Genomic DNA, 11,694 nt, shown 5'->3' with positions numbered 1-11,694 from the left:
CTGGTTCTCATTTAAGGTATTGCATTAATTTATTTTTATTCCTTTAAAAAGAAAGGCAATCCAAATACCTGATGGCTACAGACAGGTCAGTGCCATAAATGTTTGTACCGCAGAACAGAAGCTCTGTCTTGGACAGGTTGCATAGTTAGCAGCACTTCCTCAAGTTGTTCGCGGGGTGTTTTATGTACTAAGGTGATTAATGATCCAGCTGATCTGTGCCCATGAAGTTTCTAAGTATTAGCTGTATTTAACATTTTACTAGTGCTGTACTGGTCCATGTAGTATGTTTAGCCTTAACACTACTTCAAAAATAGCAAGTTATTCACAGTTCACTGAATTGGAAAAATAAAAACAAATGGAATTAACTGTAATCAGAGGTAATGGAACTGCGCTGATCTGACTTGCTGCAGTTCCTCTGTGTACTTCCTTAGTATACTCACTTGATGTTATAATCACTTTGGTGAAGCATTACACATTAGCTGTACTTAGACCATTATTTTCAACTCAAGCATCCTGCTGCTGAAGGCAGGTAATATTTTATCGCCCCTGGGGAGGGCAAGTGAGTTAAGGAAGGGATTGTTTCAAGCAGTCTCAACAGCCAAATCTATGGTGTGAGATTGATATTTACCCCCTTAGTAACAGAAGGCTTATAAAATAAATATTGAAAGGCAATGTTTCTACACTTCAGATGTACAGTAGTACATTCACACAGATCTTGCTGCAGAGGACCAAAAAAGCCTAAGCCAAACACAGGAGCACCATCCGTACACAAAACTGCCCAAGTCCCCTAACTGGTCCCTGTCACACATTTTACAGAATACCGTACGATTGGCTAAAGATGAGGAGAAAAAAAGCAACCTCACAACATATGTAAGCTAACCAGATCAAATCAAACCGACAAACAAAAAAGTTCACCTTTCTGCAGGCTTTTCTTGGGTCCCCTGCCCTTGGTGATGCCAATTCCAGAAGCTGTGCCTGCTGCATGGAGTCATCTTAGAACCAAGAGACTGCACCTGGTTACTTCCATAGATAGTGTGGTTAAAAATAAATCAGTTACATCTGTTAGGATGGATGTCCTAAATAACTGACTCCATTTTCTTCAGCGAAAGCACTTGAGCTACATGGATTAGCTCATGCAAATGAATCCAGGATGAGGTTTAAGACATTCTTCACAATCCGCAGCAGCTACCAGAGGTGCTTAAGCAGACAATTCCCTGCAGTTTGCTGTGGCCTAAAATCCTCTTTCTGGGCACCTCTAACAGAAGCACTGCGGAGTTTTCAGCTCAGGAAATGCTACATATGCTGCTGGATTTTTGGTCCTTTTGCTCTTGCCGTTTCTGAAGTTCCCTTGTAATCCGTCTCTTTATACCGATTAAGTAGAGTTCTCTGTCAAACTGCCCTGCTGCAAGTGGAATGCTACAATATAAACACAAGCAATTAGATCAGGGCACAAATACATTCTTCTTGTTTGCCCAACATTTCCCAACTGGTTCACACAACAAAGGCCAGAAACCCGGTTTTTCCTTTAAGGCATTCAGCTGCTGCTGTGGGAGAAAATGGGTAAAACAAAGTTGTTCTTCCACAGCAACAAGTTAAGGTTTTTCACAATGCATTTGAATGAAGAAAATATTAGTTGTAAAAAGGCAAATGTACTTTCAATTTAAGCATGAATATGCCTGTATTCATAAAGGGCATACATGGAGGACATCCTTTATAACCCTAAACCAAAAAACTCACTCATTTGAAAAGCTAAACTCTCTTACTGTTAACTTGGTGTATCTGCTGGTATGGTTCATGCACAACAGTTCTTACCTTGGTCTGCTCTAGAGAGACCAGAAGGAAACTCCAGCATCATAGACTCTGCTCTACTTCTGTTTAGTGGATATTTAATACCCGTAAATAAAAAAAATCCCAATTCTAATTGCACTGCTGATAAAGTGCTTTGAGAAAGCCCCATGTTCTAGATACCCGAGTCTTGAAATCCCTGACCATGCTACTCACAGAAAAGACACTAACTACGTTTCAGTGACTCAGCCAAATTTTCTAAGGAGTTCTACTAGCAACAGCCCATGGTGGGACATGAGGGACTTAGAGGATCTCAAAATACTCCACTGACAAACGTGTAAATGCAGCCACCTTTGGGGAGGGAAAACAGCATTGATCCCAAAGAGGGAAACAGGAACAGATGAGGAAACCTGTCCATGCTGACAGAAAAAAGAGAGAGCTGCATCTCAGATAAAACAGATTTATAGTCAATTGCAATAGACTCCATTTATCTCCTTCAGGAGGATTAAGGCACCCGGGCAGCAGGGATGTCAAATGTCAGTGCAAGGTTTAAGCGCTCTGACTGCTCTGACCACTGCTTACATTGCGCAAAAAAACAAACAGGCTGCAAAGTGCTACATGGGATAAACTCTATTCCAGGAACTGTCCTGGCAGGACAAACTCCGAAGAGGAGCATATCCTTAGGATCACTGGAATCACATGCAATCATACAGAGTGGCACAAGAAGGTACTAACTTGTCTCTGCCAGGCCTCACTTTCACACGAAACAAGGCAAATACAGGCCGATGGTCTGAAGTTTTGATCACAGGACAAGATGAGTACTTGACAGCATGGATGTCATCTCTGTACCGACTGCGGTATACAACTCGATCCTGGGAGGCAGAGAGAGAGGGGAAACTGATTGTAACTCCCTTTGCACATCCACCCTGGAAAGAAGCACTAGTACACAAGAGACAAATCCATTCACTTATCACACTCAGTGTCTCGGACAGGGATACATTCATGAAGAATGAGTGTCTGATCCCAACAGCGGTTCTGTGCCCAGCTCGGAGTGCAGGGGAGAATGCACTCAAACAGGATGTAAGGCAGGGAAAATAAAATTAGCAGCTTGTGCCAAACTCTCCCTGTATGCAGAGATTCAATAATCCTTTCTTCCAAACCAGTTCCACCTGCCCTGTTGCCCTTAAGCAACAAATCTCAGCACAATCATATCTCATACATACCAACTGCAGAAGGCAGCTTTTTCTTGCAGGTGAGAATTCCTTTTGGAGGCAGATGTGAGGTTGAGCAGCCCTTCCAAGCATGCTGCTCTGAAATCATCCCTTACCGTGTAGGAAGGAGTCCTTTGTTTGGAAGTGGTGTCATAGCTGTCCCTTCCTATGTCAAACTTGTACGAAGGACGGAAATGAATGTCAGCCTCTTGGAATCCTTTGAAAATAGACCCTGTAAGAGAAGGAGAGAACAGCATGGACAACAGATTTCTCCTTCCTAAGAACCTGATGCATTTCTGCATTTATTCAACACTGCTTAACTATGCTGGCTAGACACAGCAGCCATGTACATGCGTGACTAGAAAAAACAGGGCTTGGGCTCCAGAAAGGGAGCATGCTCAATTTCTTACATAGTGAGGTTAAGAAATAGCCAGTGGCTATTTAAACAAAGAACACTTGGTGCACACACTTCTCCTTCCACTGAAAGCTCATGATGCTTTGCAAATGCTAGCTGTTCATATCTAAACACCCTAGATGCTGTGACAGAATGATGTCCCATTTATAGAGGAGTCAGATGAAACAGTAAATGGCTTGGGAGATTACACTCTATATAGCAAAGTGCTATAGCAAAAAGTCCCTTGTATAGGCTGCCACTGTATTTGACAACTACTAACTTTTTTTTTAGGGAACTTAACAAGCGGAAGCAGGAAAGGTCTCTAGGAAATAGGGATTTGGCTAGGAAATAGGGATTTGGCTGTAATAATCTCTGTGTGTAGATATCTTTGTTCCTGGAGACTAGGGTGAAAAACAGCTGTCCCTCACCCCTACTCATTTCACTAGTGAGCTGGTCATATGCCAGTAGCTTGGACACGTCTGTTTCCAGGTTTTGGTTCAAGATGGAATCCACAGTCTCACGGTCCTTATTTAGTCGGAAGTTGAAGTCACCAAACCAGAATACTTCATCAAACCGAGTGGTGACATCACCTGCAAATTCAAGCCAGAAGTGCCAGTATAAAGGTAAACATCCTGAAAAGTTCCGAATTTTCTTCCCTGAATCTCCTTTTGACTTTTGAGGAAAATTAAAGTATAAGATATACTACATGCTCATTAAAACAAAACTCACTTAATTCTTTTGAAGTGAGAGCTGTGTGATGCATAGCTTACTGAGAGTGCTGCTAGGTAAGTTCAAAGAACATAAGGCAAAAATTCTTTTTCACTACCAGGAGATTTAACACTCGAGCATGTTTTCTGCCTGTGACCACCACAGAATGTGGTAATCAACAACCAGTAGAAAATAGAACAGAAATATAAAAAATCATACAAAAAGATGAAAAGAGACCAAAATATCTGTAGGACCTAAAACCAGTATGAACACAAAACCCTAATGCTACACTGCAGATAGAGAGTAAATTCATCTTTCTAGAAAAAGGGCTTAGCTATATATGTAAACTTCATGTTAACAGCACAGTATTAAGAAATGGTAAGGGAATTAGGCAAACAATGTGCTGACCTGTGTATATGCAAACTGAAATAATAGTCCTTCTCTTCAGTTTTGAAATAAACTAATTTCTACTTGTTCTAGAAAACACTTGGGAAGTGGAACATCCATAACACTGATAAAAATTACACCAAAATTATCTTACTGCTGTTCTGAGGAAAAAAAACAATGAAAATTCCTTTTGAGCTTTCTCTCTTCCTCTCCATTTAAACTTTTTCTCTGAAATTTCCTCCAAAATTACACCCCACCTAAAAAAAAAATGACTAACAAACATCCTCAGTCAAAAGATCCCATGGTCTCTTTTTATACTGTCTGAAATTAGCACTCTCACTCTCTCTTCCTTAGTGTAGACTGAAAGACAGTGCACAAACTGTCCATTTGGGCTCCCATACCACAATGGTTTTACACTTACTGGAACTGGATCGATACGGGTTTGTGTCCGGAACATTCTTGGGAAGTGTAAGGGCTTGAATGGTTTTATTGTAGTCCAGTTTCCTCTCATTCACCTTACTGTCCCCAGCTGAAAGACAGAAACCCCATTACTGCCAACAATGCATCATTTTCATTCAATTACCATTTCTGGTTACAACAGGAGCTTCCAAAGGACACTGGACATTTTCCACATGTAAAATGTAACACACTGGCCCAGGGAGCACACACACTGAAAAATAATGACAGAAGGTGTGGAAAAAGGGATACAATTGTGCAGAATTAATTTCTGGTTTACTAAACACGGTTCTTTTCTAAGTTTGCTACCAAAAAATCCTCCCCCCTTATTGTTTTCAGCTCAGCAATCCTGAGCTTTGACTTCAGTCTGTCCTACTCCTGTGTCCTCTGCAGCTTTTTTACCTGTGTAAAGCAACCCCCCTCTTCCCTCAATCAGGACACTTCTAAAAAGATTGTAAATGTCTCACATGTGAAGTGGGAGGTGATGAAGAGAAAGGAGGTCCCAAAAAATGTGAAGCTGATTCCCAGAGCTCCCTTGGTTTTGATCTGAGATACGATTCGTGTTGTCACTGTGGCATACTCCACTTCTGGAAGGAGAAAGAGAAGCTGCTTTTACTGAAAAGCCTCTAGAGGCAGTGAGCAGGAAAGCTAGGTGAGGGACAGCCCTGGGAAGAGGATGGCAGCAGTTCTTTCACCTCCCTGCTCTCCAGCTCTTACTGGACCACACACCTGAGCAGAACCAGATCAGGTCCCTCCGAATGAAGATCGACATGTACAGCACCCCGTGTGCTGCAGAGTAGAGCATGACGTAGTGGGGGCCCAGCGTCTCTTGCAGGCGGATCTCCCACTCTCTTCTGCAGGAAAGAACAACAGCTGGATCACAAGGACAGTACAAGAGACAATAACCAGGAAAGAAAATCAGCATTGCGAAAACAGAGAAATCCTTCTGATAAAGAATGTCAAGTAAGCATAGGCAAAACTTCCACGGCCACAGCGATGCTGCAGTGAAGGCTCGCCAGTCTAACGTGCAACTCCACACATGCCATGCAGCAGGCTCTGCGTGTTGGTGAGAGAGTACCACAGCTACTGCACCGAGCAGCTTGCAAATCTGAGGAAAACAGAGTCCCACTGGGAAGATACCCTAAAAAAGCAGAGTCCTACATGAGGCTTCAACCTGCTCTTCTAGGGTCAGTCAATCCCAGGCAGACTAGAAATTTGCAGCAATATCCTGCTACTGAGCACGTGGCTGCTAACACTAACAGCCCACCCACGGGCGAGCTCACAGCCAGCCCAGATCTACTGTAAGATGCCCACAGAAATCAGACAGTTTTGCTCTCAGCTGTCCAACAACAGGGCCAAGTTCCATATTTACAGAGTTTTGTGACATTTTCCTCTAAAACCCATTTCCCTTGGTGCTCATGCAATGGAATTCAAGAGTCTTATTAAATGGGGGGTTTACTGAATATATTAAGAATATGATGGAGACTCTTTCCAGACTAATTAAAACCAAAGTAATTAGTTAACAATAAAAAAGGATGGTTCATTACATTGTTTTTGCTACCTGTCTGGACAGCCTTCTTGAACCCCAATGACATACATGTCCTGGGCATAGTCAGGATCTGTTGGTAATAAGAAGTCATCCAGATTCACTGGAAGTTCCTATTATTAAAACCAAAAGAAAAGAAAAGAGATAAACCAGCAGTATTAGTTATGCAAGGATGTGCTAGAAAAGCACTAGAAAGGTGCAGCCTAAGCTACAAGTTCCACAACATACACAAACAATCCAGGCTTCAAAAAACAGGTTAAGTGATAATACTAAAAATTCTCCTTCCCAAAGGCACACTTCAACCGCTGTCACTCCAGCAGCAACCAAGATTCCACAGTTCAGCCATGTGGGCCAGCTATGTGATGTTTCTAATTTCCTCTAATGCTTACTTTTTATGAAGCGCATAGGCTATTTACTGAACAGCCCAGGGGTTGCTTGTGCTCTTCCAAGCACAGCTTCTCAGTCACCTGGTAGAATCAATCTTGAATTCCTTGGCTACCTAAAGATGTAGGCAGGAGGCTGTGTTCTTTATCGGACATGTTCTCATCACAAGCACTAAACTGTCAACTTCATATGACCCTTAATTCTATAATGACCCTTCACACTCTATAATTGCAACAGAGCGTGAAGAAGCTGCCACAAAAAGCCAGAGTGACACTTAGCGAGGTCACTGTTTCCATACCTAGTGTCTGAGGAACCCCCTTACAATGACTCTCTCACTAAGATGAACATGCACGAGAGGGCCTTGTAATTTGATAAAGACAAACTCAGGTTGATGAGGAACATAGTCACAAACAGAAAAAAAACAATGCACCAGTCCTTGCAGTAAAGATGGGGTAACCTTACCACTGCCACCAAGACCTGTGGAGACTTACATGCACATACCTTCTGGCCCTGCATGTTCCAGGTGGCCACAAAAATTCCAATATTCCGATCAGGGAAATATCTGCTAAGTTCTTCTGCTCCCAGTAAGGCACCATTTGCCAGAAGGCTGCCTTCCAAATAGCTTCTATCAACAGAAGACCCATAAAAAAGCATCTAAGGAAATGGCATGGCAGTTGGAATAATGAGTTGTAAAGATTCAATCCTGAGTTAATCAAGAACATACCTTTAGTTCAAGAAAACGGCATTTAGTATTATTTGTATTATTTGCTTGCCTAAAGTTCCTTATAAAGTTCCAACCCTTATACAGTTCATGGATCACATGCAAGAAAACAAAACTACTGTCATAAACTGGCATTTTCAACATCAGGACAAGAGTATGACGTGAGACTGATGCTGCACAGGTTCTGTGCTGAGAAGACTGAAGCCACCCAAAGTCCTCAAATCCCTCCAGTACTTGCCACAGACACAAAACGAAGAGATTGGTTTGATTTCTGAGTATCTTGAAGCAGCCCAGTTTACTTGAAACATGAAAAATAGCTCCACCATTCCCAGTGCTCTGGCACTAAGTTGCTCCTAATCAAGGATTCAAACTGACATTCTTCCTTCAATTCAGCTCATCAAATTAGCTTTCAAGTAAATGAGTTATTGAGTCTGAGGTCTAAAAGAGTATCACATTTAAAGAGGGTAGATCTGCCCTGCGTCACCTGCCTCTCCAAACACACTGGTTACAAAAGCAAGGGGTATTGGCAAAAGGACTCCAAGTCGAATAAGCATTTTTAATCTTGCTTAAGCTCCGCAAATAATCATGACAGCATGATGTCAGAGAATGCTGTACAACCCACTGGTCTACCCAGCTGCTGACCTGACTCTAACAGCTTTGCAGAAGGAAGTGAAAGAAAACCCCTCATGGCAAACAAGTCACAATCTATCTTCGGGGCTTCTTTACCAGAAGGTAAAATATTTGGGGTTTTTCCCTGCCATTTAACATTTCAGTTCAAGCCCCATGTACTTTTAGATTTGAAAAAATCCCCCTTTTTATCTCAGAATTACTTTCCTCTGCACCACCAACTCCCACTCTTTGGATCAATGATCAGATTTATCCCTCTAAGGCCTTGCAGACTGTCGTATGTCTGTAATATGTACTCTTAGCTGAGTACTTGGTATCCTTGACCTTTTAACATGTTTCCTGACCTGCAGTATTACCAATAATACCAGTTGCAGTGTTTGTGTGCTGGCAGGTCTTCACAAATAGAGGGTCTGCAGCCAACACAAGACAAGGATTCGATACACTACCAAGCAGGTTAATACACCCATCTTGGTTCCCTCCAATCATCAACCTAAACTTAACTAAGAATGACGACAAATGAGCAACCAGAGCAAGAGGTCAGGGCCACACTAGGAGAAAGTGCTGAGATCCGAGTGCAGTCACACTCTTCCTCAAGAGATTTCTGGAAAAACTGGAGCAGACGAGCTCCTGTGGGACACTGAAGCAGTTCACAGTACATGATTTGATCCCGCCAGAAGCCAAAAAAGCTCAACATCTGCAGAGGGCCCTCAGCATCCTACAGGATTGTGACAGCACTGTATGTGCTGCACAATAGTTTCAAGCTAAAATATTTGGGGGGTTTCCCTGCCATTTAACATTTCAGTTCAAGCCCCAGGTACTTTTAGATTTGAAAAAAACCCCAACTGTTAGCATGCACAGCCACTGTTTCTTAATCTTCAAAACAAATTACTTAAATAGTACAAGCAAGTGGACAGCAAATCAAACTTGTATTTATGAAAACAAATACCCAACTAAAAGGAGCAAATAGAGAGCATTTGTACTACTTGTTTCATCTTCAAACTGTTTCCAGTCTCCACAGCAGGTTAAACCACCACCCATAACAACTTCTGTGCTTTCCAGTCAGTGGGAAGTTCTCTGCCTCTGCCCAGCAGGATTCTGCAGGGCAGCCACCTCCCTTCTGGCATACCGCAAACTTTGCCACGAGAAGCTGGGGGACATACCTGGTTCGAACATCCTTGGAGCGAATGGGAGTGAGCAGGCTGAACGTAGATTTCATGGAGTCTGTAGAGCAATTATCATAGACCGTCCCATTGCCATGCAGCCTGGTATCGTTCAAGCTGCTGCTTACCCTCCCAAACTTGGGCTGAGAATAATGTCGATAATCCAGACAATCTGAGTCAATCCTATTAGCTGTCCTCAGTGTGTGAGAGGCCACATTGAACTCCATGGGTGGCAGAGGTCGAGCCGGCATTATTTGGGACAGCCGGGGTTTGCCACCTGCAAACGCCTTCCCCCGCAGAAGCCCACCAAAGGCACTGGAGATCTCAGAGGCTCGTTTCCCCAGGTCAGAGGTGCCTCCTCTGCTCTTCCCCACAGGACTGGCTTCTGAGGCATTTGGTGAACTGTGCAAGGAATTCTGCTGGCAGCACTGATGGCAGGGGCTTGCCCTACCCCTGACAGGAGGGCTGAGGGATGGTTCCTGCAGAGAACCATTTGAGGAACTTGTCTCATTGGGATCAGTCAGACTTTCCTGACTTGTTCTAAACCGCCTCCACCTCCTCCAGCTTTTCTCATCCAGGGATGCAGCACGCTCCAGCCGGGGTTTCCGAGGAGGCCTTGGAGTGACCGATTGAATTTTCACATTATCTTTGAGTTCACCCGCTAGAAGCTTTTCATGTAAAGAGCTGCCTACACTTGAATGATCTTCAAAGGTAAGCACCCCATTACCACCAGCCTCCTTCTTTGCTGCTTTGCCAGCTTTTTTCGCATGCAGGTCCTGTACTGCTCCACCTTCTGTGCTCGGAGTAACACATGCCCCCGAGTGCTGTGGAAATCCATTTGGAGTACTCATTCTCCCCCAGGAACTGGCTATGGATGCTGCTCCTTAAGAAAAGTTCCTCAGAGCATAGTTTCCTTCCCTTGCTTACCCCCGCTGGTTGACAGGGCTTTAAGCCAGAAAGACACGGACATCAAAGACAGCTCAATTTTTAGTTGAAGATGAAGGGCGAGTATTCTTGCAGGCAAATGCATTGTCTGCCGAATTTCACGAGGCGGGATACCCCATTTCCGCAAGGGAAACCAATAAGAATGAAAAGTTACGAGCTGCGAACTCCGCTCCTTAATCAGAAAGCAAGCTCCTCACAGGACCTCTCTTCAGGAACAATTCAAACCTTAACGTGACCTTGTTAGAAAATGAATGTTATTTTCTGTTTTTTTTCCAGAGCAGAGCAGTGAAGCGGCTCCCTCGCTGCTGCGGGCATCACGGCTGCACGTGGTCTGCTTCAAAAGAAGGTTGTGTATCCTGTGAGTGCAGAAGGAAATGAAACCTGCGCCTCAGCCACTGCTGGCTCCGCTCGCTGTGGGGTGGCCCCGGCACAACCCTGGGCTGCCCGCAGCACCGGGGCCACAGACCAGGAATTTTCCAGCCACCCCAGCTCCCACCGGGATCACCCAGCGGGGAGGTCACTGCCGCCTCCTCGCTCTGCGCCAAACCCGGGCGCCGCCGCTGGGACCGGGAGAGCACCCGGGGGTCATGGGATGGGAACGGGGGGGGCTGCGGGACAGGGACGGGGGGACGAGGCCCACTCGGGCCTGGGGGGGCACCCCGTTATTGCGCGGTTCCCGTCAACCGCCGTGCCCGCCCGCGGCGGCACGCTGCTCCCGCACCCAGGGCCGCTCCCCCCCGGGCAGGCGGGACAGCACCCCAGCCCCTGCCCCCTCAGGGACCCCTGCCCCGGACGAGTCCCCCCACCCCCCGGCCCCGCTCGCAGACCACTGACCTCGAGGCCCGCTGCCGCCGCCGCGGCAGAGGCCGGCTCCACTTCACCCGCCGCGGCCCGGGCCCCGCCGGCTCCAGCCGCCCTCCTCTCCCTCAGGGGCCGGCGGCGACAGGGCGGGCGGCAGCCCCGGCCCGGGGGCGGGCAGGCCGAGCGGGCGGCGGGAGAGGCCGCCTCAGACTCGTAGCAACGGCGGCGGCGCTGGGCACGGGGCCGGGCAGCGGCAGCGCCCCCTGGCGGCCGGAGGATCGCGCCTCCGTCCCCTCCCTGCGGGGGGCGAGACGTCAATCAATCAACCTCACAGCCCACGGCTGTCACGATCCACCCTAGATTAAAGCAGTATTTAAATAAGCAGCCTAAAGCAAAGCATTTTACACTTAAAATTAACAGCTGTTTATATGAAATCTACAGCTTCAATTTGGAACATTTCAGTGAAGAGCCCGATGCACAGGCACAAACTCTTAAACCAGTTACAGCACAAAACGGCCCCAGAGTCTTTCCAAAGATAGAGGAGAGGTTCCCTCACCCAGCCTGCTAAA

At 45.6% G+C, this 11,694-nt stretch overlaps 1 protein-coding gene across 1 annotated transcript; it reads right to left on the bottom strand.

The window, feature by feature from the left end:
- Positions 1 to 10: 10 nt before the first annotated feature.
- On the bottom strand, positions 11 to 10,662 carry INPP5E (inositol polyphosphate-5-phosphatase E). Its single transcript, XM_005442026.4, has 10 exons — positions 9,380 to 10,662; positions 7,373 to 7,496; positions 6,503 to 6,600; positions 5,671 to 5,795; positions 5,409 to 5,528; positions 4,907 to 5,014; positions 3,819 to 3,980; positions 3,113 to 3,228; positions 2,521 to 2,657; positions 11 to 1,416 (listed from the first exon to the last, which is right to left on the bottom strand). The coding sequence occupies exons 1-10, from the start codon at positions 10,228 to 10,230 to the stop codon at positions 1,284 to 1,286; spliced, it is 1,974 nt and encodes a 657-aa protein (XP_005442083.1). The 5' UTR covers positions 10,231 to 10,662; the 3' UTR covers positions 11 to 1,283.
- Between the last annotated feature and the right edge of the window lie 1,032 nt (positions 10,663 to 11,694).

The sequence above is a fragment of the Falco cherrug genome, chromosome 9 (assembly GCF_023634085.1).
Source record: "Falco cherrug isolate bFalChe1 chromosome 9, bFalChe1.pri, whole genome shotgun sequence".
NCBI lineage: Eukaryota > Metazoa > Chordata > Aves > Falconiformes > Falconidae > Falco > Falco cherrug.
Note: the sequence above shows the minus strand (reverse complement) of the source record. Positions and strands in the feature narration are given on the sequence as shown.

Excerpts from the sequence above, each read along its gene's own strand:
- INPP5E (XM_005442026.4), bottom strand. The coding sequence starts at position 10,230 with ATGAGTACTCCAAATGGATTTCCACAGCACTCGGGGGCATGTGTTACT. Across the intron at positions 5,015-5,408 it reads CATCACCTCCCACTTCACAT|CTGGGGACAGTAAGGTGAAT; the intron begins GTGAGACATTTA and ends TCTGTCTTTCAG. Across the intron at positions 1,417-2,520 it reads GTGAGGCCTGGCAGAGACAA|CATTCCACTTGCAGCAGGGC; the intron begins GTTAGTACCTTC and ends TTTATATTGTAG.